This window comes from Papio anubis, chromosome 1 (assembly GCF_008728515.1).
Source record: "Papio anubis isolate 15944 chromosome 1, Panubis1.0, whole genome shotgun sequence".
In the NCBI taxonomy this organism is placed as follows: Eukaryota; Metazoa; Chordata; class Mammalia; order Primates; family Cercopithecidae; genus Papio; species Papio anubis.
This window is the reverse complement of record NC_044976.1, coordinates 50,844,132-50,868,898: the sequence shown is the minus strand read 5'-3', so window position 1 is coordinate 50,868,898 and position 24,767 is coordinate 50,844,132. Positions and strand designations below refer to the sequence as shown.

General features: G+C 40.5%; 2 protein-coding genes, 1 long non-coding RNA gene and 1 pseudogene across 15 annotated transcripts in view; 2 read left to right on the top strand and 2 right to left on the bottom strand.

The window, feature by feature from the left end:
- TUT4 (terminal uridylyl transferase 4) overlaps positions 1-6,275 on the top strand; it is a 215,133-nt gene extending 208,858 nt beyond the window's left edge. For 10 of the 13 annotated variants that reach the window (XM_031668776.1, XM_031668769.1, XM_031668797.1 and 7 more), the window contains 2 exons: positions 4,215-4,373; positions 5,642-6,275. In XM_031668776.1, coding sequence (XP_031524636.1) covers positions 4,215-4,373; positions 5,642-5,730 — 248 coding nt within the window. In that variant the 3' untranslated portion in view covers positions 5,731-6,275. Of the gene's footprint in view, positions 1-4,214; positions 4,374-5,552 lie in introns of all 13 variants that reach the window. The other 3 variants (XM_031668782.1, XM_031668784.1, XM_031668781.1) reach the window with 1 other exon arrangement.
- A 5,627-nt stretch (positions 6,276-11,902) lies between these two features.
- On the bottom strand, positions 11,903-24,727 carry PRPF38A (pre-mRNA processing factor 38A). The gene is made up of 10 exons (XM_003891888.4): positions 24,372-24,727; positions 23,407-23,566; positions 20,985-21,106; positions 18,910-18,995; positions 17,488-17,598; positions 16,130-16,242; positions 15,495-15,521; positions 15,283-15,380; positions 14,760-14,808; positions 11,903-13,513 (listed from the first exon to the last, which is right to left on the bottom strand). The coding sequence occupies exons 1-10, from the start codon at positions 24,499-24,501 to the stop codon at positions 13,471-13,473; spliced, it is 939 nt and encodes a 312-aa protein (XP_003891937.1). The 5' UTR covers positions 24,502-24,727; the 3' UTR covers positions 11,903-13,470.
- On the bottom strand, positions 18,591-18,671 carry LOC116272575 (annotated as a pseudogene).
- LOC110743842 lies at positions 20,135-21,398 on the top strand. The gene is made up of 2 exons (XR_002523567.2): positions 20,135-20,183; positions 21,215-21,398. It is a non-coding gene; the product is annotated as an uncharacterized LOC110743842 (long non-coding RNA).
- Positions 24,728-24,767: the final 40 nt, after the last annotated feature.

Below are 24,767 nucleotides of genomic sequence, written 5' to 3'. Positions count from 1 at the left end.
ATAAATACTTACACACTTACACATATACACACAGGCTGGGTGATTAACACAAAACCAACTTACAAAAAAAACACAAAAATTAATTAATGATGGAGAACACTTGTCCCAGATAGAAGAATACATTATTCAATGAGATTCTAAAAAAAAAAAAAAAAAAAAAAAAAAAAAAAAAAAATATATATATATAATATATATATATATATATATATATATATATATAAAAAATATATATATTCATATGTTCCCAAAATGGCCATACATTTATATACATATATTTAGAGACAAACTCAAAGTGCTGTCCAGGCTGGAGTGCAGGTCTTCACAGCATTCACAGCCCAGCACACTACAAACTCTAACCCCAACAAGGCTCTCCTGCCCCAGCCTCCGAGTAGCTGGGACTACAGGTACACACCACACATGCCTGGACTGGCGTCAGAACTTTTTAGTGTGCGTGATAATTATTTTTATCTTGAACTATTGAGAGCCCCCTGGAAACATACACAGAAAGAGAGCAAAGTATATAAATAACCCTCCCCTATTACAACCAACCCCTAACAGTCACCAACACCTACATTTCATATTATCTCACCTCCCCAACCATTTGGACTTAAAAAATCAGGCCGCATGCCCAAATCCCAGCACCCTTTGGGAGTCACACGCTATTCACAGTCAGGAGATTGAGACCAACCTGGAGTTAACACGGTGAAACCTGCCTTCATTAGAAAAATACAAAACCACGTGGGCGAGTAGGAGGAGGCCTAGTTCTCAGTTGAGGAGGCAGGACGAGAATTTAGGGAGGTAGGCTTGCGTGAGCTGAGATCCTCGGCCACTGTATTCTGCCCAGGCACAGAGCGACTGGCCTCCCAAAAAAAAAAAGAATCATGAGATCATTATAGCTCAGTATCATCTAATACCATGTCCTCAGTCTATTTTCTGTTTCTAAAAGGTATATAGCTTATTGAGGTCTCGCCTCTGTCGCCAGGCTGGTGCAGTGGTGACAATCTCGCCTACCTAAACTCCACCTTCTGGGTTCAAGTGATTCTCCTGCCTCAGCCTCCATAGCCAGGACTACAGGTGCATGCCCACTGTGCCTGGGGTTTTTTTTTTTTTTGAGAGGGAGTTCTGTTTTGTCGCCTAGGGCTGGGAGTGCAGTGAAACACCATGTCAAAATCACTGCAACTCTGCCTCCTGGGTTCAAGCCGCATTCTCCCACTCTCAGCCTCCCAAGCAGCTGGTCTGAGGGGCTCGCCACATGCGGGCTAATTTTTGTATTTGTAGAGAGATGCCTTGTCGAGCTTGGCATACATTGCTTGGTCTCGAACTCCTGACCTCAAATGATCCGCCTGCCTCGCCGCACCGGGCCCTAATTTTTGTATTTTTAGTAGAGATGGGGTTTCATTCACCACGTTGGCCAGGCTGGTCTTGATCTCTTGACCTCACGATCCACCTGCCTCAGCCTCCCAAAGTGCTGGGTTTATAAGCGTGAGCCACTGTGCCTGGCCTAAAAAAGTATTCCTGTTATTGATTTATTTGAATCAAAATTCAAACTGTGTATTTTATTTTTATATCTCTTAACTGTCCTTTATAACAGTTGCTGCTTCTATTTTTTTCCCCCAATATTAACTGTTTTTTGAAGGCACTGTAGAATTTCCCATATTCTGGAGTTGGCTGATTATGTCTTTGTGGCATCGTTTAATGTGTACCTCTGTCCCTGTATTTCCTGTAAACTGGGATTTAGATTCAGAGACTGGATTAGAGTCAGGCTCTTTCTCTTGGTAAGAATGCTGCTTGGTGGGTCCCATATATTTCCAGTTTCCTCACTTCAGAAGGAACTTACTGTCTGGTTGTTACTATTTTAGTGACTTAAGATTGATCTGTGAGTTAGGTTTTATCAGCCATTATCCATTATGAAGTTCATCAATTTTTACTTAATAGTCTTAGCTGCCATTGATAATTGTTGCCAGTATCCATTATTTTGCTATCTCCAGCTTCTTTTGGAACAAAGCAAGTAAGGTGTTTTGTTGAGCAAAAGTGCCAGAATATGGTAACTTAATTAGATTTCTAAGATCAAAGGATATATGGCATACATGGTCCTTCTCATATATCATTCAACATATTTATTGTGTATATGCCATGATATGCATTGTGATAGTCACTGAGTTATAGAACCATGAAGACAGACCCAGTGTTTTGCCCTTTGATGTATCTGCTCCATTTTTTAAATTTCAAGTCTTCCATCCCCCTGCCACTTGTTGTTCTCAATGTTTTAGTCACAATGAACTAATTAATGTCCCACAAACATACTGTACTGTCTCTTACTCCTGGTTGCTTATCTTAAGTTGTTCCTTCTGCTTGGAATGTCCTCTCCGTTACCTCTGCTGCTCACTCTCACCTCCTTCTGTGCTACCTCAAAGCTTGGCTAACTCACTCATCTTCCATTTTTAAATTTAGATCACTTTCTTCAGGAAGTCCTCCTTATTTTCTTAATATCCATATCATAACATTTGTCTTACTCTGCTGAAATTGCCTGCTTACTCATCTGCATAACCCATTAGACTGAACTTCTAGAAGCAAAAAATTGTTTGTCTGTCATTTTCTATTAGTAGTTTAGTTTTCTCTTTAGTAACCTGCCATGTTAGATACATTATTCCTGTTATATAGTATTATTATCTAATAAACTTTACTATTATTCATTGTATAGATACCCAATTCATAATTGATATTACAGCTACAGTTACACTGTGTTAAAAGTGGAAGGACTGAATGGAAATATATTAAAATAATAATCATAGTTGTATCAGAGAAGGAGATTATTATATGTTTTTTCCCCCTTTTTTGAAATTAATGAGATCATATTACTCATTTTATGGAAATTTTGGGTTATGAAAAACAGGCAAAGGGAATTGGAATATATCTTTTAAAAATACCCTTTTATGTTAAAACATCATTTCTCATTTGGTTATGACCTAATTCTGAACATACTGGTTTCATTTATTTTTGTACACCCTGAGCCCTTCAGCTTCAGCCCTTAGTTGTAGCTTGGCTTTCTGAATTCACAGTCAGCTAGCTCACCTCCTGAGAAGATTCAGCTTACAAGAATGCGGTTCACAAGGGCTTTAGGTTTTTTGCTACCTACTCTTTCCTATCCCGTACTTCCTCATTTGAGTTCCTGCTAGGAAAGTTTAGTGAATAGGAGCAGTTATTCCCTTTTATTCCCTAGCATATAGTGACTCTGAATGAGAAAAGCCACCAGAAATGATCCAGAATATAAACTGGGTACTGCACTTCAAAAAATGTACTTAAAGATACATTTTAAAGGGAAATAGAAAGATTTGGGGGATAGTTAGCCATAAAAAGAATAGGACTTACATTTTTTGAGTACCTGCCTATATGCTAGCTCTTGTGCAAGCTACTTTCTTTTGGTTATCCAGTGTAAACCTCCTAACAATCTGAGGTTCAAAATGGAACCTTAGTAGTTTTAGGAAATGAGATTTGAGCTTAGACCTGTTTGGCCTCAAAGCCCAAGTTCTCAACCATTATGCCACAATGCCTCAAGCTTCTAATAGGATCTCCTTCCAGGCCAAAGATAGTTGATTCTGGGATAGTTTGCATTGTCTTTAGGATAAAATCTTAAGTTCCTTTGCATGATGTACTAAGGTTTTTTGAAATGTATATCCCCACCTACCTGTCCCGCCTTTTCTCTTACCACTTCCTCCATCACTCCTATCTCTATATTGCAGATTGTTCTGCAGTTCCCCAAACTTGATGTGCATTCCTGCTTTCATGCTTTTGTACATGATACTCCTTTTCTCTAAAATGCGCCCCACCCCCTCCCTATTTTGCCTAAATTTTTCCTTGTTTTTTAAAACTCAAATTAGTCATTCATCTTAGGAAGATTGTCTCTAACCTTCAAAGACTGGGTTAGCCCTCTCTTCAGAACATTTTGCCTGTTCTACTAGCAATTATTACATGTTTTGTGTGTGTGTGTGTGTGTGTGTGTGTGTGTGTGTGTGTATCTTCTTGTATGTCTCTCATGACTAATTTGAGCAAATACCAATGCTCTATTCTTTAAAAAAATTTGTTCGGTATTCTCTGCATTTAGCATAGTTCTTAGCCAATGGTAGGTACTGAATATATCTTTGTGGAATGAAGGGATATTTCAGTGAGTGAACTAATGTTTTTAAATGTCTTTTTCCCTTGTTGTTGAAATGCAGAGCCAGGCTTTCGAGGACTGACTCCTCCAATTCCTTGGGAACATGCACCGCGTCCCCATTTCCCCCTTGTCCCAGCTTCGTGGCCTTATGGTTTGCATCAGAACTTCATGCATCAGGGAAATGCCCGATTTCAGCCCAACAAACCTTTCTATACTCAAGGTACCATGGCATACAAATTAGTTAACAGGCTTGGGTGGGTTTCTGGGATAGAGAGCCTTAGTGAAGGCCAGGATCTGGGAGTGAAAATTCATGAATTCAGTAAACATTTACTGAGAGATCATACTGTGTGTTAGATAGTGCTAGGTGCTTGTTGCTCAAGCAAGAGTAAAACAAAATCTCCATTACTTGATGCACATTTTATTAGGAAAGCCAGACATGTTAAATAGAAAAGGAGTTTAGATGAATCAGTTAGGGGCCTAGCAAATCCAAACAGGATGTGGATTTAAGAGATTATTACATCACAAGATTTTGACAGTTGAGCTAGATCTTGAAAGAGATGCAGGAATATTTTTTGCCTAGAGATGAGAGAGGAGGAGGAGTATGCTTAGCTGAAGGATTAATATATGCAGTCACTGAGTTTTGCCTGGCATGATGAAAAAGAAGAGAAAATATTAGGGCTAGAGAGGTATATGGGAAAGATGGTGATAAAATAAGGCTAGAGAGGGTAGGCTTAGACCATATTATGGAGTTTGGACTTGGTTTACTGAGCAATGGGGATCTAATGAAAGGTTTTTAGTGGAACGAAGACATAATCAGATTTGTTTAGTAAACGTAGGACTTGAATGACATTAAAATTTATTATGTTCTGCTGGTGCTATTATAGTACTAATAGTGGCTTTCACTGGGTAATGAATATTGTAAACTAAGAATTCCTAGAAACTTGGAGCATTTTATCTAACCTACTTGCCTCAGAGGTATTTGTTCTTATAGGCATTGTCTGAGTCTGGCCATATACTACTGGGGCATCCCTGTATTATAGAGTGGCAGAGCCTTGACTGTGGTTGAGCTCTTCTCTTGAGCAAAGAACTGGGACTGAAGGAAGTTATTATTAGTCATAAGCCGTTTTAGGAGGGGAGAGGTCTGCAACTCTTCTCTAGTGGGTTTTTTCCCTTTGATTCCTCCTCTCTGTCTTCCGTGTCCTTTGCTTTTTTCACATACAGATATTTCCTTCCCTCCTTCCTTTCTCTCCCCACTCTCTCAAATGTTTTGCAGCATGCTTTATCTCCTCCTATTATATAAATAGAAAAAAAAAGAAAGTTAACTATAAGTTAATTCTAAGGTGTTGTCAGATAAACAGGCACAAGCCTTTCAGTTTCCTGTCTGTGTTGTATCCAACAGACAGATGTGCCACCCGTCGGTGTAGAGAGCGTTGTCCCCACCCACCAAGAGGAAACGTGTCGGAGTAATGCGAGTCCATTTTCTTTCAGCTGGTCTACCGATGCACAGCAACCAGCCAATCCTGCTGTCTCAAGGGTATCCGTACCTCAATGTCAGTTACATTCAGCAGAAAAAGTGACATTTAATGGAAAGCAAAACAAATCAGGTCCTGATTTAAAATTTTAACACGTTTAGATAGCTTATTTAAATTCTAAGACTGTTTTTACAGACTGTATTATTTGTATATAAATATGAACTATAGTTTTTACTAGTATCACCAAATTGAGTGATACAAATTTCATCTATTTTATTACCCTATTTTTAAGGGAATTTTATGTTTTGTTTAACCTTGATGAATTGTATAAAGAGAGAATTTAAAAAATTACATTCTTTATTTTCTATTAGCTGTATTCATACTTTGGTTGCTTCAGACTTTATATATTGTTCTTAAGAGTTAGGAAAGAATTTCATGTGTTTTAAATTTGTCACTTCTATTCTTTACAGAACCTTGTAGTGCCAAAAACTTTTTAAAAGGTCAAAAAATAAAATAAAATTACAACATGAAGATTCAGATTTTTTTTCTTTTCCATACTTGTATATTGAACATTCAAACTTGAACGGAAAGTTGATTTTGTCTGTATTTGAAGTACTTCTATTTTAAGTTAATAAATCTTTTTGACAAGAGTTAAATTTGGTTAATTCATCTGTTGTATAGATGATGGAAATATTATGTAACGAGATTTCTTTTAATTTCAGTGAATAGAGCATTCTAACTCTCAGGTTTTAGTTTTAGAGAGTCAAGTATCATTTTCATATCCTTTATTTGGTTGAATGTTCACAACACCCATTATGAGGTTGATAGAAGCAGAAGCCATTTCCATTTGTCTTTGAAAATAAAAACTGAAATGCAAAGCAGTAAATTCCAAAAAGGAAATTTACATGCTGGAGTCTGAATTGAAAAGTATTTGGAAAGAGTGTTTTAAAACACTGAGACTAATATTGGCAATTAGAGTGGAGGGAAGATAACTTTTTTTTCTTTTTTTTTTGAGACAGAGGCTGTCTCTGTCGCCCAGGCTGCAGTGCAGTAGTGGGATCTCGGCTCACAGCAACATCTGCCTTCTGGGTTCGAGCGATTCTCCTGCCTCAGCCTCCTGAGTAGCTGAGATTACAGGCATGCGCCACCACACTTGGCTAATTTTTGTATTTTTGGGAGAGACGGTTTTACCACGTTGGTCCAGCTGGTCACCTGTCTTGGCCTCCCAAAGTGCTGGGATTGCAGGCGTTGAGCCACCGTACCCAGCCCAGACTCTATTCATTTTGAATCCTATACTTCCACCTGGAAAGCACACTTGCCAAGGTGATAATTATTTACCAGTAATATTTGGAATTATTATTGGGTATTGGAATTCAGACTCGAGTTGTTGGTGGCATAATGTTTCAGCTGTTTTAGCAGTGAGGTGAGGTGATTTTCTCTAACCCCTTAATTAGTTTGTCCAGTTGCCTGGGATTTTAGGCTAAATGATGCTATAGATCTATTTGGAAATGTGCAGAATAAGTAGATAAAAATGTAAGGACAGTGGGCTATCTTTGCTGTGTTTCCTCTGATACACATTACTTTAAAATAGGAGACTGCTTGGGCTCTTTCCATATTTTGCAACATGGAAGACACTTGAAACCTATTGCAGGAGATTGAGGGTATTTGTGCTGTATTTACAGCCCTGAGTTAAAGTCAGGTATATTTACTATTTTTTCTTATTAAAGTGTCAGCATCCTTCAGAATCCTATTAAGTGGTGGACTTAAATCATTTGTTAACAAGATACCTGACCCAACTATGCATTTATGTTAAAATGACTTGGAGCATTCAAGATTTAAATTAACATTCGGTACTTCATGTCCTTCCACATCTTGGAGAACAGGTAATGATGTATACAGTGGTGTTTATTATTCTCTTTACTTTTGTACATATAGTAGGCCCTCCATATCCATGGATTTTGCATCTGTGGATTCAACCAACCACGGATTGCAGATATCTAAAAAAATTGTGTCTGTACTGAACTTGTACAGTTTGTTATTATTTCCTTTTTTTTTTTTTTTTTTTTTTTGAGACGGAGTCTCGCTGTGTCTCCCAGGCTGGAGTGCAGTGGCGTGATCTCGGCTCACTGCAAGCTCCGCCTCCCGGGTTCACGCCATTCTCCCGCCTCAGCCTCCCAAGTAGCTGAGACTACAGGCGCCCGCCACCACGCCCGGCTAGTTTTTTTTGTATTTTTAGTAGAGACGGGGTTTCACCATGTTAGCCAGGATAGTCTCGATCTCCTGACCTCGTGATCCACCCGCCTCGGCCTCCCAAAGTGCTGGGATTACAGGCTTGAGCCACCGCGCCCGGCCTGTTATTATTTCCTAAACAATACAGTATAACACCTTTTCCCACAGAATTTACATTGTATGAGGCATTATATGTAATCTAGAAATGATTTAAAGTACAAAGGAGGATATGCATAGGTTATATGCAAAGACTACACTATTTTATATCAGGGAGTTGAGCATCCTTGGATTTTGGTATATCTGTGGGAGGTCCTGGAACCAATCCCCCACCAGATACCAAGGGGAGGATTGTATTTGAAATATTCATTAAAAATAAAACAACTTCCAATAACAGAATGCCTTTCTTCCTTAAGGAAGGCAGTATAATACCCTTCAGCCTTTCTTCCTTAAGGAAGGCAGTATAATACCACTTGGCAAAAGCTATTAACTGGCAACCTAGTAACCAATAGCCTAGGTTTTACTTATATGATAGTGTTACAGATACTAGTTTTCAGCATCTCATTTGCCCCTCCTTCAGTAACTGCCAGTGTTCAATAATTGGCAAAACTGTTCTGTCGAAAAACAGAATGTAGTTTAAAATTGATACAGTAAAAAAGCTCAGATTTTAAGTTTGCAAAGTAGATTATGAGTTCAGATTCATTGTAGAGCCATTAAGTAGAAAATTATCAATCTTATACAGGGAGAACACACACATTTAAGACCAAATTGTTTTGAAATATTCTGTTTAATAACATGGGGATTAGTATTTTCCCTTGACATTGGGATTATTAAAAATATAAATATGATGTACTGTGTAATATATTTGTTTATATTCCATACAGATGGACATTTTTGCTGTTTCCAGTTATTCTCATATAAACATATTTTTTATATATATATACATATATAATGTGTAAAATGATGATGGGATAAAGCTATTTGTGTGTACATGTAATTATTCTATCAGGGTGAATTCCGTAAGTGGGATCACTGGGTAAAAGGATCACAAGTTCTAAGGTTCCTGCTACATTGCTACATATTGCCAAATTGCCCTTCATAAAAGTGGTTATCAGTTTGTAGTTCCAGCAAACAATATGTAAAATGTGTTGGTATGCTTATATAAAAGCTTTCAACTCCCAGCAACTCATTTCTTCCTTGTAGAAATTAACATGTTTATTGTAAAAAGAAAATACGCCTTATATAAAAGTACAAAGTTTAAAAATCACTCAAAAGTTCATCAGCCAGACAGAAGTACTATCTGGTCAACTTCATTCATTCCAACCATCTCTCTTAGTCATATAGGCACATATATACAAATAGTTTTACAAAAGTGGGCTCATATGCTATATTTAATAAATACAGCAAATTAACAAAAGGAAAACAAGTGTGAAACTGAAAAAATGCTCAATTTAAAAACACTTTTCCCACAAGAGAATCTAGTCTTGTAAGATTCCTCCTAAAATTAAGGACAATTACGGAAAACAATAAAGAGGCTATTTTTTTTTTCTAGCTTCATGTATGTTTTAATTAGAGACTGTATGTGATTCCTGCTATGAAAGATGAAACCAGCACTCTACTTATTTCTATATAGACAGTATTTGTAATATTTAATTTTGACTTTATAATCATTGCCCATTATTTTTAAAGTTTTGGAAGTGTTTACTAACACTCCTTTTACTGATTCTTTGTTCCTAAGTCCTTAATTTGATTGATTTCTTCTTTAGTTGAATTTCATTATTGGGTAGTTTTTTTCTCAAAGGCTCATGATTTGTACTTTTAAGTTTTTACAAACTTGAGGATATCTATAGCCTTTATAAAGTATAAAATTTCTGGCACGTTTTTTCTCAAATCTTTGGAGCCTTTTGCTTCGTTGCCTTCTTGTTACAGTATCTCAGACTATCCTGATCCCATTTAATTCTTTTTTTGAGATGGAGTCTCGCTCTGTTGCCTAGTCTGGAGTGCAGAGGTGTGATCTCGGCTCACTGCAAGCTCCACCTCCCAGGTTCACACCATTCTCCTGCCTCAGCCTGCCGAGTAGCTGGGACTACAGGCGCCCGCCACCACGCCTGGCTAATTTTTTTGTATTTTTTAGTAGAGACGGGGTTTCACCATGTTAGCCAGGATGGTCTCAATCTCCTGACCTCGTGATCCGCCCACCTCGGCCTCCCAAAGTGCTGGGATTACAGGCGTGAGCCATTGCGCCCAGCCGATTCTTTTTAAACCATCAGAATATTTTATTCTATTATTTCTCTTTTCCATTTTTTATTTCCTCCAACCTATTTTCTCTGTGCTGTTTTATGTTTTGTGGTTTTTAGTAAGGCCTTGAAACTCCACCAATCTTATTTTCCATCTCTTTTGAACCTCTGTGCTTGTTTAAAAGTTCATGTCTGCTATCTTTTTTGAATGTGTGAATTTGTCACATTAACCTTTCTGAGGGAGTAGGCAATCTGTGATTCTTTTTTTTTTTTTTTTTTTTTTTTTTTTTTTTTGAGGCGAGATGCAAACTCATTGCCCAGGCTGGGTGCCTGCGGTGGCGGATGTCAGCTCACTGCAAGCTCGCGCCTCGAGTTCACGCCATTCTCCTGCCTCAGCCTCCGGGTAGCTGGGACTATGGGCGCCCGCTTCACCTGCGCCCGGCTAGTTTTTGTATTTTTAGTAGGGCAGGGGTTTCACCATGTTAGCCAGGATAGTCTCAATCTCCTGATGACCTCGTGATCCGCCGTCTCGGCTCAGATGCTGCTGGGATTACAGGCTTGAGCCACCGCGCCCGGCGATAATTCTTTTCTAATCATTCTCTTCAGTCTACTGAAGAATAACAGGAAGAGGTTAGAGGAATGAGCTTTAAGTTGGGTTGTTATATTGGAACCCTCTCACCAAACCTATTATTTCTTTTTTTTTTTTTTTTTCCGAGATGGAGTTTCGCTCTTTTTGCCCAGGCTGAAGTGCAATGGCACGATCTCAGCTCACCACAACCTCCACCTCCTGGGTTCAAGCGATTCTCCTGCCTCAGCCTCCTGAGTAAGCTGGGATTACAGGCATGTGCCACCATGCCTGGCTAATTTTGTATTTTTTAGTAGAGACAGGGTTTCTCCACATTGGCCAGGCTGGTCTCAAACTCCCGACCTCAGGTGATCTGCCCTCCTCGGCCTCCCAAAGTGCTGAGATTATAGGCGTGAGCTGCCGCGCCCGGCCAAAAATCCATTATTTCTTTTGCCCCTTGGAACACATGTCCCTTAATTTCTTAGTATTAAAAGGCGATTGTGCCCTAGGGCAAAGCTTTTAAGGCAGTATATTTCAAATTATTGGAAGTGAAATCGATTAAGTGGTTTGCATCCAATATTAAAAACTGTTATCAAGTAGGAAATACCAGAATTCACTTTGCATAGTAAGTATTCTTTCCTGAAATTTGTCTCAGTACAGAATATAGATGTGTATACAGAGGTAAGATGTAAAAACGTTTTTAAAATGTATGCTGTAGTCAAAAAGTTTAAAATGCTTCATCCATAGGCAAGCACATAGATGACAGAAAGAGCCTTACAGCAAGGTTTGTCCTTAAGCTCCATCTCCTGTGTAATTTTATCAAAACGGTATCTACATTCAGCATGCCTTCCTCTTACCTCCTTCTTCTAATTAAAGAATAGGGATGTTCCCTTTCCTGCTGTTGGTTGGCTGTGATACCTCAGTTTTGGTCCACATTTTACCATATGTCTAAACAAGTATGTTTTATTTAATGTTTGTTTAGGGAGGTTTATTTCTGTTACTAAAATTTGTTGGGCTTTTTTTTTGTGTGGGTTTATTTTTACTTAAAACGTATTTTAAGATAAAGTTTTAAGAGTGTACTGGATGACAGCTTGGTTGGTCCATGGGTCATTTAGCTAGAAGACATTTCTTTCTACCTAGATCACTTTCATAAAGAAATAACTGCTAGGACATTGTAACACATTTACATAGAGATGCTTATATTTAATCCTAAAAGGTAGTCCTATGTAGTTGTATCAGAAACCGTAAGAGCTCTTTAAGACCACTTTTATTAACTCAGGTATTATGAAAGGAATCACTGAAGAATATGAAAGCTCAAATAAGATTAAAAAATGCTTTAATACTGCTGCAGAAGTCTTTCAGTTCACGAGCAGGCAATACAATGTATAGAATGTTTACCTTATGACCAGATACAACCTCCCAAGAAAAACTGGATCCTGCAGGGCGGCTGGTCTTCACAGTTCCTACTGGGACTATAGTTGCAGGACGTCATTGACTTTTCTCTTTTTAAGGTAGTTAAGTACAGGTAAAGGAACGCTTCTAGCAAAGATCTTAATAATCTCTTGATTATCAATGTCCATGGAGGCTTTTTAATCCTTCCTTTGCTTCTGCATTCTTGACCCTTGGCTGCTTTCACCTCTCCTAATTCTCCTGTCTTTCTGAATGGGCCATTCCAGTTTTCAATAGGTGACTTCTGCTTCTTCCTGTCACCAGTGTTGGTGTTGCCTGTGGTTCTGTTGTGTGCATTTCTGATACATATAAACACTCTAGAAGTCTTATTGACAGATTCCACATTACTTAAACATTGTCAATTCTGGCCTAGATCACTATGTTAAACTCTGATCCCCATCTCCAACTTTATGGGCTTTTGTTTTTAGCTATACCAAAGCTCAAACTTGTTCAACTGAATGCATCATTTTCATTACTACCACAATCCCCTAATTCTCTGCCCTTCTAAAAGCTGTCTCCTCCTGCGGTATTTTCTGACTTTGAATGGCACTATTGTCTAGCAATTTAGGTCAAAACCATGACTAATATTAGATACTTTCCTCTCCATCAAATCTCTTTCAATCCTGTTACCCTACTGCTACTAACTAGGCCTGGATAATGTCAATGCTTATATGATAAAGGCTGGATACCTTAACCTGGATTTCAAGCTTGTGGGCAAGAACAAATGAAACTAAGAAAAAATGGGCTGTATAAAGGGTATTAAGTGCCGCTCTCTATTGAACTGTTGGATGAAACTGGCTTTAATGATCCAGAGGAAGCCTTACATTTGAATGCATTCTGTTCTTTCAAAACTGCTAACCAGGTTTCGTGTTTATTACCACTTGCTGCTGCTGAGAAAAAGTTAGGAGCTACTATGTTTTACTCCTTTGATTTTTAAATAATAGCAGCAGCACAAATCCCAGGATTCTCAAAGCAGTTCCAACCACAACAAACCAAAAACTAAACCACAACAAACCAAAAACTAAACTACAGAGAAATGGGAAACAGGTGTGTCCGGTTTAATAAAAAGGGAAAAGGTCATCAGGTGGCCACATCCTTTCCATGTCATTCATATCCCCAACCTTCAGATCCTTTCTACTCATAAGTTTGAATACAGTCAAGGTTAGTTGGGTCAAAAACTGATGTTGATTATGATTAAAAACAGATACAAAACTTAGCACCTCCTTCATTAAAAATAAAGGTTGAGAAACTTGATAAGAAAAAAACTAAAATATTTTTATAGCTGCCTGGGGGAGATCTTAATCCTTTCACATAGACAGATATCCTCATATCCACAGGAGGCCATGTGGACTAAAACCAAACAGTCCATTACTCATTCCCTCTCCGGCTCTTCTTGTGGCTCTTCTTAGACCTGAAATGGCAACACATATAAATAATTATATTAAGAAGCTGGGCAGCTGGGCACAGTGGCTCATGCCTGTAATCCCAGCACTTTGGGAGGCCAAGGTGTGCAGATCACCTGAGGTCAGGAATTCGAGACCAGCCTGGCCAACACGGTGAAACCCTGTCTCTACTAAAAATACAAAAATTAGCCAAGCATAGCGGCAGGCGCCTGTAATCCCAGCTACTCGGGACGCTGGGGCAGGAGAACTGCTTGAACCCGGGAGGCGGAGGCTGCAGTGAGCCGAGATCGCACCACTGCACTCCAGCCTCAATGACAGAGTGAGACTCCGTCTCAAAAAAAAAAAAAAAAAAAAAGGGACTCCTCAGAAAGACCTTGGTATGCTAACACTGATGGGGATGGAGCTGACACTCGATATGCATTAAACTGCTTGGTAGTTTTTTGGTTCAGAGCAACACTTGAATCAGGCATTACTATCCACATTTTGGCACTGAGGAAATGACCTCTCAGAGGTTAAGAGTGCACCCAACAGGCCAGGCACAGTGGCTTACGCCTGTAATCCCAGCACTTTGGGAGACCGAGGTGGGTGGATCACAAGGTCAGACTGAGGCCATCCTGGCTAAAATAGTGAAACCCTATCTCTACTTAAAATATAAAAAATTAGCCAGGCATGGTGGCGGGCACCTGTAGTCCCAGCTACTCGGGAGGCTGAGGCAGGAGAATGGCGTGAACCCAGGAGGTGGAGCTTGCAGTGAGCCAAGATTGTGCCACTGCACTCAGCCTGGGCGACAGAGCAAGACTCCATCTCAAAAAAAACAAAAAAAGGGGTGCACCTAACAGTATATGGCACATGGGGGTTTCTAATGAAATCACATGAAAGTGACTTGTCCCAGGTCACTCAAGTTTTAAAACTTGGGACTGAGCCCAAAGCTCATCCATTATCCAAAGGTGCAATCCTGTAAAGCAAAACAAAACAAAACAGGTATCTCGCTTGAACCCAGGAGGCAGAGACTGCAGTGAGCCAAGTTCACGCCACTGCACTCCAGCCTGGGAGACAAGCACGAAACTCAGTTTTCACAAAAAAGAAAAAGAAAAAAGAAAAAGTTATCTAACCCCAGTAATTCTCAAAGCACTAGACCAATTTTGTAACGAAGGAGAATTCCTAACATCCCCCAACAAAACCAGAAAATTTCAGGTCCAATTAGTTGTAATTGGGACTTTCTGAATAAAGTTAAAATAGAGGTCAATTCATTACCTTTCGGGAGACTTTGAGTGGCTCCTGTGTCTGTGACTACGGTGATGACCTGGGGAAGAAAAGGCCATTGTATGAGATCCTACCCTTCTCTTATTAAACTGTCACTCTCACCTCCCCTAATAACCTGCCATTGGCTTAATATTTTTTTGGCCTATGCAGGGGACACTGTCTTCTTAGTGGAAGCAACTCTGAATTAGTGGAGGAAGAGGGAGCAAAGAAAGGAGTAATGAAACCAGTTCAAACACATATACATTCAAGGGCTTTATGGATAATTTCACAAACATCATATTGGGTTTTCACTATTATATTAGATCTTATAATTTCAGATGAAAAAACTGAAGCCAACCTTATCAGCAAAGCTTATAAGTGCAGTCAAGCTGTGAACCTTAATTTTCAAGTTCTATGTCCATTTCCTTTTCTGTTACGCAGTACAGTCAGGCACTCCTGTACTGCAGGAGGCTTAACTGCTCCTTTTACATTTCTTTGTTAAGACAACCTGTGGCAAAAGGCCCACATGCTCTACCTGGGGACTTGGAACGGGATCTGTGCCGCCGATCTCGGGACCTGCTGCGGTGACGTCTTGGACTCTTGCTCCGATGCCTTTCTCGGCGGGGGGAGGGGCTATAGAAAAGACTGGTTAGACTACTAGATCTGGTTAGCAATATACATACAACTCCAATACCACCACTCCCTCCCCAAAGCTCTATCCTTCATCACAAACGACTGAAGGCCTACCTTCTCCTTTTGGGAGATCGACTCCGCCTATAATAAAGAGAGGAAGAAGAAAGCCTAGGTTGGTGCACTGGATATTGTAGATTGCAAAAACAGCCCCAGTCTTATCCTTCACCCTTCTCTGTATCCATGTCTTTTGTCATGTAACTCTAACACCCTCCCATTCTAACTTTAGGACTGGCCACGTGACTTGCTTTGGCTAATGGGATATTTGCAAATATGATAAAAGCAGATACTGGAAAAACATTTGCATGACTGGGTTTGTTTGCTCTTGAGTTCTGCCACTACCATGAGAATATACCCAACTTAGCCTGCTGGAGGATGACACAGAGAAGAGAAATTTCCCCTGTCATCCAAGCTAAGGCAATTCCATACCAGCCAGTAGACAGCAGACAACAGAACAGGTACTTAAAAAACTGCCTATCCAAGCTCTGCTTAAATCACTGACTGCAGACTTGTGAACGAAACAAATGGTTATTGTTTTCTGCCAATGAGGTTTTACAGGTGTCTGTTTTGCAGCAACAGAATATATTGGGCAAACATTCTCCATAGGCTGGCATTTTTCCTTCTCTAAAATCCAAACTTCTAGGCTACAGTGCTCAAAATCTCCTGGGAAAAGGCCAATGACTAGCGTTTACCTTCTGGGAGACCGGCTTCTACTCCTTCTGTAGCGCAGTGTGGGAGAGCGACGGGGCTTGTCCAAGTCTCGGTAGCTTCTCCGGCGGTGATCAGGTGATGGCACTCTTTCCAACTGGAAACAAGATGACTGGGTCACTAAAAAGCACAGGCTTATAAAGAGCCATCTAGGAACACTAATTATACTTCACACCCCATCTTGTCCCAAAGTCCATCTCCAAGTGACTTTAAAGCACAGTAACCTGACTACAAAGAAGGAGGCACTTACCCTATTAACTAACAAAACCTATTATGGGCTATGTAAGACAGCCAGAATAACTCACAGAAGAGAGAGGGAACAGAAACAGACCGGTGTGTGTGTATGTGTGTGTGTTTAGTTTATCTGCAGCCTGGGCAACATGGTGAAATCCCATCTCTACAAAACAAATACACAAATTAGCCAGGTGTGCTGTCACGCGTCTGTAGTTCCAGCTACTTGGGAGGCTGAGGTGGGAGGACTGCTTGAGCCTGGGAGGCCGAGGATGCAGTGAGCCAAGATTGTGCCACTGCACCTCAGCCTGGGCAACAGAGCAAGACCCTATCTCAAAAAAAAAAAAAGTTTGACTGCTTCCTGAAACAACTAGGCAGGCTTGGTGGTTTTCAACTTTTCAGCACTGTCACTAGTATTGAAAGAACATGCCTATGCGGTTGACATTTTCCCCCTCCTAAACAAGGCTTATTCCTTAGGATAGGTGCAATTATGAAAAGTTTTATTTCTTTCCAAGTATTTAACAGCTGCCACCATTTATTAGGCAATTATAATGTGCCAATACTCTGCTAAGGGCTTTAAATTTATAATCTTATTTAATACTTTCAACAGACGTGGGGAAAAACGTATCATTAACCTCACTTTACATAGGAGAAAACTAAATTTAAGTAATTTGAGATTATACCACTAGTATATGACAGAGCTGAGGTGCTTTTAATAAGGGAATATTGTTCTTGATTAGAGTTAAAAAAAATTTTTTTTTGAGATGGAGTCTCACTTTTGCCCAGGCTGGAGCGCAGTGGTGCGATCTTGGCTCACTGCAACCCCCGCTTCTCAGCCTCCTGGGTAGCTGGGATTACAGGCACCTGCCACCACGCCAGCTAATTTCTATATTTTTAGTAGAGATGAGGTTTCACCACCATGTTGGCCAGGCTGGTCTTGAACTCCTGACCTCTGGTGATCCACCCGCCTTGGCCTCCCAAAGTGCTAGGATTACAGGCGTGAGCGACCACGCCTGGCCAACAGAATTAAAAATTAAAGTACAAAAACAAAAAAAATTCCCATTTTCTATTACTCCCTCCCCTACAACCCTGAAAGTCTCAGGTGCCTGACCTTCTCATCCTCCTCTTCTTCCTCTTCACTGGACTCCACATCATCCATGTCCTCTTCCAGAGCGCTAACTCGAGGCTCCAGTTGCTCAGCTTCCTCTAATACATAGCGTTTCTACAGAGAATATAATGAGAGTTAGGGGTTGTTGTCATTTCCCCTATTTCTTGAAACCTCAACACTGGGCTTCAGGATTCCAAGGAGCAACACCTGAGACAATTTCATTTCAAAGACAGTTCAAGCTTTTCATAACAAGTTTAATAGACCTGGAATCTATAAACTAAAGTTCTCCTATAAACATAAATACAAACCTGAAGAGAACATCTTCATTTTCTATTGGCTGTATTCCCTGTATCTTATACTCTAAAGTCATGGGAGTATCAATCAGTATAGGTATAGCCTAGAACCAAAAGTAAGGGCTTCGTACACAGAGAAAATCCAAGGGCTAGTAAGTTCATGGCTGATAGTTCCACCAGAAGAGGCCTAGCCCTAGAGTAGCACCAAATCTCCAGCAGACCCAGGATCTCGGGAGCTGTTGAGATTCATGCATTTTGAACTGGCTCCATTTTAATCTGGGATATGGCTTACCAATGTTTATTTGAGTGGCTAAAGATCAGAGAAGCAAAGCTGATTTTAAAAATGCCAAATGGCTAAATGTAGTGGCATGTCCCTGTGGTCCCAGCTCCTTGGGAGACTGAGGTGGGAAGATCCCTTGAGCCCAGGGGTTTAAGACCAGCCTGGGCAACAGAGCAAGACATTGCTATGAGAATTGGGCCCTCAAAGTAGGTTTTCAAATTTACAATCTCATTCTTTCCACTACATGCCCTACAGTGCCAATATAGAACAGGAGAGATGTATCACACTCATTTCCTGAAAAGATGTCTCATGGATAATCGTTTATCACTAGGAAAGGGAAGCAGGATGGTAAAGCCAAGTTTAAGGAATTAAGGGTTCAGTCTCCCACTCCTGGCCCTATCTTTATCTGTTTTATGTCCTGGCTTTTTACATGAAGACTAGTTTGAAAAAAACTGTTCATGAAGTTAAAAAATCCCTACCCACTCTAGCTACAATACCCTTGATATAACATCCTGAATAAATTTTTTTTTTCATGATAGACGAGTAATGTGCTGATGTTGTAAAAAGGTTTGAGGGAGGTACAACTCACACATGCACGTGAACTACAAAAGGATGGGGAAAAACAAAGTTTCCTTGTTTTAAACTATTCACTTTTAAAGCCCTACCCTTCAAATATTTTATCTATTTTCCTCTCACTCCCAATCCACTATCTTTCTCCCAGACAGGAAGACTGTTTATTAAGAGGACCCATAAGATCCACAGGCTTCAGTGTTTAAGCTGTGTGTATGTGTTTGTCTGTCTGCCTGTCTAGAAAGAAAAGGGTGACTGTGGTAAGAGACTCTTATTTCTTACCTGCAGCCGGGGCAGAATGATATCACAGACTCTCTCACTGTGCAATAGTTCATCAATAAACTCATCCACATGCATCAATTCAAACTCTGCAAGAAAAAGTCATTAGCTCAAACAACTTGGAAATAACAGATTTAGATGCCAAAAAGTAAAAGAAGTGTTAAGACCTCATATCAGGACATCTATATACTAGGCCTCTTTAGAAGAGATTAAGGGATGAATGAAGATGTCCCAATTAGGAGGAGACAAACACAAAAGCAAGCACGAACAGTCCTGAATTATGTAGGGGTGATCTTGAAGAGATCATATAGTTCAAATATAATTTCTCATCTGAACCTGCAATGTTTCTAAATTTAGAACATGCATCTTATATGGCACATGGAGTAATAGCTTTTGAGAACTGGCCGGAGTGGTGGCTCACGCCTGTAATCCCAGCACTCTGGGTAGGCCAAGGCAGGCGGATCACTTGAGGTCAGGAGTTCAAGACAGGCCTGGCCAACATGGCGAAACCCCATCTCTACTAAAAATACAAAAATTAGCTGGGCATGGTGGTGGGCACCTATAATCCCAGCTACTCAAGAGGCTGAGGCAGGACAATAATTTGAACCTGGGAGGCAGAGGTTGCAGTGAACTAAGACCATACCACTGCACTCCAGCCTGGGCAACAGAGCAAGATTCCGTCTCAAAAAAAAAAAAAAAGAAATTATGCATATATATAAATTATATATATAAAATGTGTATGTGTGTGTGTGTGTATATATATATAGCTTTTGAGAACTTCCATGGTAAACACTACCTTACTTCTGGGGTTCTCGACCATGGGCAATTTTGGGCACATGCCCATCCTCCTACTTAGAAGGAGATGTTACTTACATCTAGTGGTTAGAGGCTAGAGATACTGCTACTCATTCTACAATGCACAAGCCAATCCTCACACAAAAATTATATGACGCAAAATGTCAACAGGTTGAGAAATTCTTAGTTTTACATAATAAAATAATAAATAACTCCATCATGGCCATGACCATGTCCATCTTGTTCACCATGGCATTTACACCACATAGCACAGTATGTGACATGTCAATGGCACTTAATATGTACGTATTCAATGAATGAATAAGTTTAAAGTATAATACTAAATTCTTTTTTTTTTAAGATGGAGTCTTGCTCTGTCGCCCAGGCTGGAATACAGTGGCACGATCTTGGCTCTCTGCAACCTCCGCCTCCTGGTTCAAGCGCTTCTCCTGCCTCAGCCTCCTGAGTAGCTGGGATGACAGGTGTGCACCACCACACCCTGCTAATTTTTGTAGTTTTAGTAGAGACAGGATTTCACCATATTGGCGAGGCTAGTCTCAAACTCCTGACCTCAAGTGATCTGCCCGCCCTGGCCTCCGAAAGTGCTGGGATTAGAGGTGTGAGACACCGTGCTTGACCCCAAATTCTTAACCTTCTACTGTTTAATGATACAGGTAGGGGTGAAAGGTAAATGTTCCTATCTTCTGTTATGACACCAAATGAGAAAAGGCTTTGACTGCAGTACCTAGAATCCCTCCTTAACACATTAAGTAATCTCTTTGTAGACAGTATGGAGCTGCCTCTCTCGGATATACTTATTTTTCAGTGGGATTCCTGTATAAAAATGAGTACACTTAAGTCTATATGCTGCAGTGTGAAGTACAGTGCTAGAGGAGAGGCCAGTAGAAAGAACTGTGAAGACGTAAAATACGGAAAACTAACTTTGTCTGAGAGGGCTAGGGAAGGTTTCATGGGGAAGCCATTCTGCAGCTAGATCTTTTGGGACGGAGCACATATAAAGGGGGCATATGATGCAAGGCAGGGATTAACATAAGATGCACTTGGAAAGGGAGGCAGACAGAGGCAGGCTAGGTAAGGCCAACATGAAGCTAGTAGTCAGACTGAAAACTCCCATGAGGGACAAGGGAAAACTTGCATAAAGACAGTTACAATGTAGATGAAGAGGAGCATTCACACTGTCTATGACAATGCAGAGGTAGAAGTACTGGTGAAATAAAAATTGGCTTAAAAATGACAATCAGGAGACTTAACACCATACTCACCCCCATTTCGGTTCTGGCTCTTGATTTTTCGATAGTCATTGTACAAAGGCTCCAAGTACTTGTAGCAATCAATTGCAGTGCCTGTCAGCCTCATGTAAAGTGCCCCCAGCATGCGAACATACCTGATAGAGAGATAATAGTGAAACAACAGGCCATCCTAGAAGTTCCTAAGTTTTACAACTAGCTTTTCTCATGACAGTAGTGGATAAATATGTTCTTCTCTTTGGCAGGTAAGAAAGCTGCAATTGTGGAGGTAGAATGAAGCTGAAGAAAGACAGCTAAAATATGGAGACCTGGGTTCAAGTTCCCATGCTACCATTTATGGCTGTGGGAACATCATACATATTGATCAACTTTCAAATATATCATCAGTAAAACCAGAATAAAACCTATTTACCTCACAGGATTACTCTAAGAATCAAACAAAATACCGAATTTTATTTTATTTACTTATTTTTTAAGGCAGAGTCTTGCTTTGTTGCCCAGGCGCAGTGCAGTGGCACGATCTCGGCTCACTGCAACCTCTGCCTCCTGGGATCAAGCAATTCTCCTGCTTCAGCCTCCTAATAGCGAGGATTACAGGCACCCACCACCATACCCAGCTAATTTTTGTATTTTTATTTATTTATTTATTTCTTAAGACAGAGTATTGCTCTGTTGCCCAGGCTGGAGTGCAGTGGCACAATCTCAACTCACTACAACCTCCACCTCCTGGGTTCAAGCGATTCTCCTCCCTCAGCCTCCCGAGTAGGTGGGATTACAGGTGTGTGTCACCACACCCAGCCTAATTTTGGTATCTTTAGTAGGGATGGGTTTTGCCATGTTGGCCAGGCTAGTCTCAAACTCCTGACCTCAAGTGATCCACCTGCCTTGGCCTCCCAAAGTGCTGGGATTACAGGTGTGAGCCACGCCTGGCCAGATACTGAATTTTAAAACAGAAAGTAGAAGATATATTTAATAACAATACAAGAACAAGTACACATAAACATGACTGCTGGTTTTGGAAAAAAGTAAGTCATCTGGGTTCAAATACTGACTCCATGATTTACTAATTCTGTGACACTACTGGTCAAATCTGTGTTTTCTCAATCCTTGTAAAATGGAGATAATGCTACGTAATTTATGGCTTGGTATATAAACAAGAAATGCATTTAAAGTCCTAAGTACAGCATAGAGCACACAGTAAGTGCCTAACAAAAGTTAGGTATTTTCTAGCTGTTAATGCTTTATAAGAGTCGTCCCTCTTCCCTTTTTCCTGTATCCAACTACTTAAATTTCCTCTTGGGTAACTACGAGGCATTTGAAACTCACAGTTTCTTTGTATGAGAAGCAGAATACTGTACCAAAGAACATGAACTCTGAAGCCAGATTTGCCACTTACTAGCTGTTTGAACTTGGGCAAAATTACTTAATCTCTGTGCCTCAGTTTCCTCTCCTGTAGAATAGGGATTAAAAATTTAGAAGGTTGTTGTGAAAGTGAAATGAATTAGTATACGCAAAGCCCTCAGAGCATGGCACATAAGAAGCTATTATGTCTGTCTCCTATACTTGTCTGTGATTTCCTTGAGAATGGGTAATACAGTAATGAGAAGCTGACATTTTCTAGGTGTTTACCACGCAGCAAATGCTGTGTTCAGAGATCCGCATGCATTACCTTCTTTCACTCTTACGTTATAGTCACCATTTTACAGATAAGCAAAGTTTAGAAAATTAAGTAACCCCTCCAATGTCAAGTTAATGGGCAACAGAATCTGGATGTGAACCCAGATCTAACACCTCTTAACCACTACCTTTTGTTGTTTGATTTTCACCCCTGAGCGTCCAGTGCCTACCAACATATCAGGCACTCACTTTTGCTTAATATATATTTAGTGAATTTGTGAAATCCTTTTTTGGGGAAAAACTACCACCAAAACTGAGAAAGTAAAGTAGAAGATTAATACAATCAGAACAGATAAAATACAAACTTGGCCGGGTGTGGTGCCTCATGCCTGTGTTCCTGGCGCTCTGGGAGGCCCAGAGGGGAGGGGATCACCTGAGGTCTGGAGTTCAAGACCAGCCTGGCCAACATGGTGAAACCCCATCTCTACTAAAAATACAAAATCTAGCCAGGTGTGGTGGCACATGCCTGTAATCCCAGCTACTCGGGAGACTGGGGCAGGAGAATCACTTGAACCCAGGAAATGGAGGTTGCAGTGAGCCGAGACTGCACCACTGCACTCCAGCCTGGGCAACACAGACAGACTCTGTTTCCAAAACAAAAAACAAACAAACAAAATACAAACTCAAGGACTCAAAAGCAAAAATCTGGAGTGGAACTCTGTAGAAATGAGATACATTGTGTACACCACTCTTAACCAAAGCCCAATGCTGAACCGCCAAAATTAAACCTCTTATATTAGCTAGTGAACATTGCACTCACTTGAAATCTTCATTTTTGATAAACTCTACAATGATATCCTTCTCGGGTTGAATCTGAAGCATCTTCAAGGTTAAACACAGAAAGGGTGTTGGTTTTATGTTGCCACCATAGACGCCACCCACAAACCTTAACTCCATGGCTTTATCGACTACAAGTTCAGCTAAAAAACAAAAAGAACAGAGTGACATATTAGGGCTAAGCTCTTCCTAGTTGAAGTGGAGAGTTAGTTCAAGCTTTGGTTCTCCTAAATACACATCAACAGTGTAATATTAGGAGAACGAATGTGTATTAGCAACAGTAACGACAGCAGCTAATATACATTGACAATGGATAATAAAATAGGTACCCTGCTAAACTTTTCATATTATCTCACTTGACCTTTTTTAACAAGTCATGAAGAAAGTTCTAGCAATGTTCTTATTTCCAGGTAAGGAAAATGAGGGCTAAGAAAGGTAAAGTGACTTGCTCAAGGTTCACAGATTGCCACAGGACATGGATTTAAAGCCAGAATTCAAATCGGAAGATTACCTGGAAGACTTCTCTGAAGCATTGACATTTATAAATACTGGAACTGGCCCAAATCTAAGGATAGTAAGATCATGAATTTGGTTTCAGGCATATTAACGTCAGGTCCTTAAAGACCTTCAATAGATTGTGTCAAAGTGTTATATTCGGACCCCTGAGCTTAACACTGTCGCAACCCAGCCAGCTATCATTAAATATGGGATAACTCACAGAACCCAACTGAGACACCCTTCAGAACATGACCTTATCAGATTCATCTGTGTTCCCAATAGTCGACACAAGACGAGGCACTTAGTATGCACTCAAATTTTTCTGAATCATCGACATACTCCGCTCAAACCCCCCCCCGCCCCAGAGGCCAGTCGCTAGTCCCACCGGCGCTCGGTCAGGAGAAATTGGCCACAGGGCTGCCGAGAGGGGCTCTGCGTGCTTTCGCTCACCCGTAAGGCCGAAGCACTCCTCTTTCCAGTACTTGGACTCATAGATTCGCGTTCGAATGATCTTCTCCACCAGATATTGCGGGTTGGTGCCGTGGATACTGTGCGCATCCTTCACTGTACGGTTAGCCATTTTAGAATGCCTTCAATTCTATTTCCGTCGGATCCTTTAATGCGTCACATCCAGGTTCAGAAAAAAACACCTAGGAGAATGGAGAGCGGTAGAAGTTGTTTCACTAAAAAGCTTAGGCCACCATCTTGAAACCGGAAACACCTCAGCGCAAAGACCTTCCGCGCACCGCGGCGCCGATCGAATCAATGATGGCGGCTGCATGTTAGCGGATTTACGCCATGCGCCCCTCTTAGGTGTACGTAGTGGGCGGGGCGAGCTAGTTGGTG

Excerpts from the sequence above, each read along its gene's own strand:
- PRPF38A (XM_003891888.4), bottom strand. The coding sequence starts at position 24,501 with ATGGCTAACCGTACAGTGAAGGATGCGCACAGTATCCACGGCACCAAC. Across the intron at positions 21,107-23,406 it reads ATCAAAAATGAAGATTTCAA|GTATGTTCGCATGCTGGGGG; the intron begins GTGAGTGCAATG and ends TCTCTCTATCAG. Across the intron at positions 14,809-15,282 it reads ATCCCGTTCCAAGTCCCCAG|GTCATCACCGTAGTCACAGA; the intron begins GTAGAGCATGTG and ends TTTCTTCCCCAG.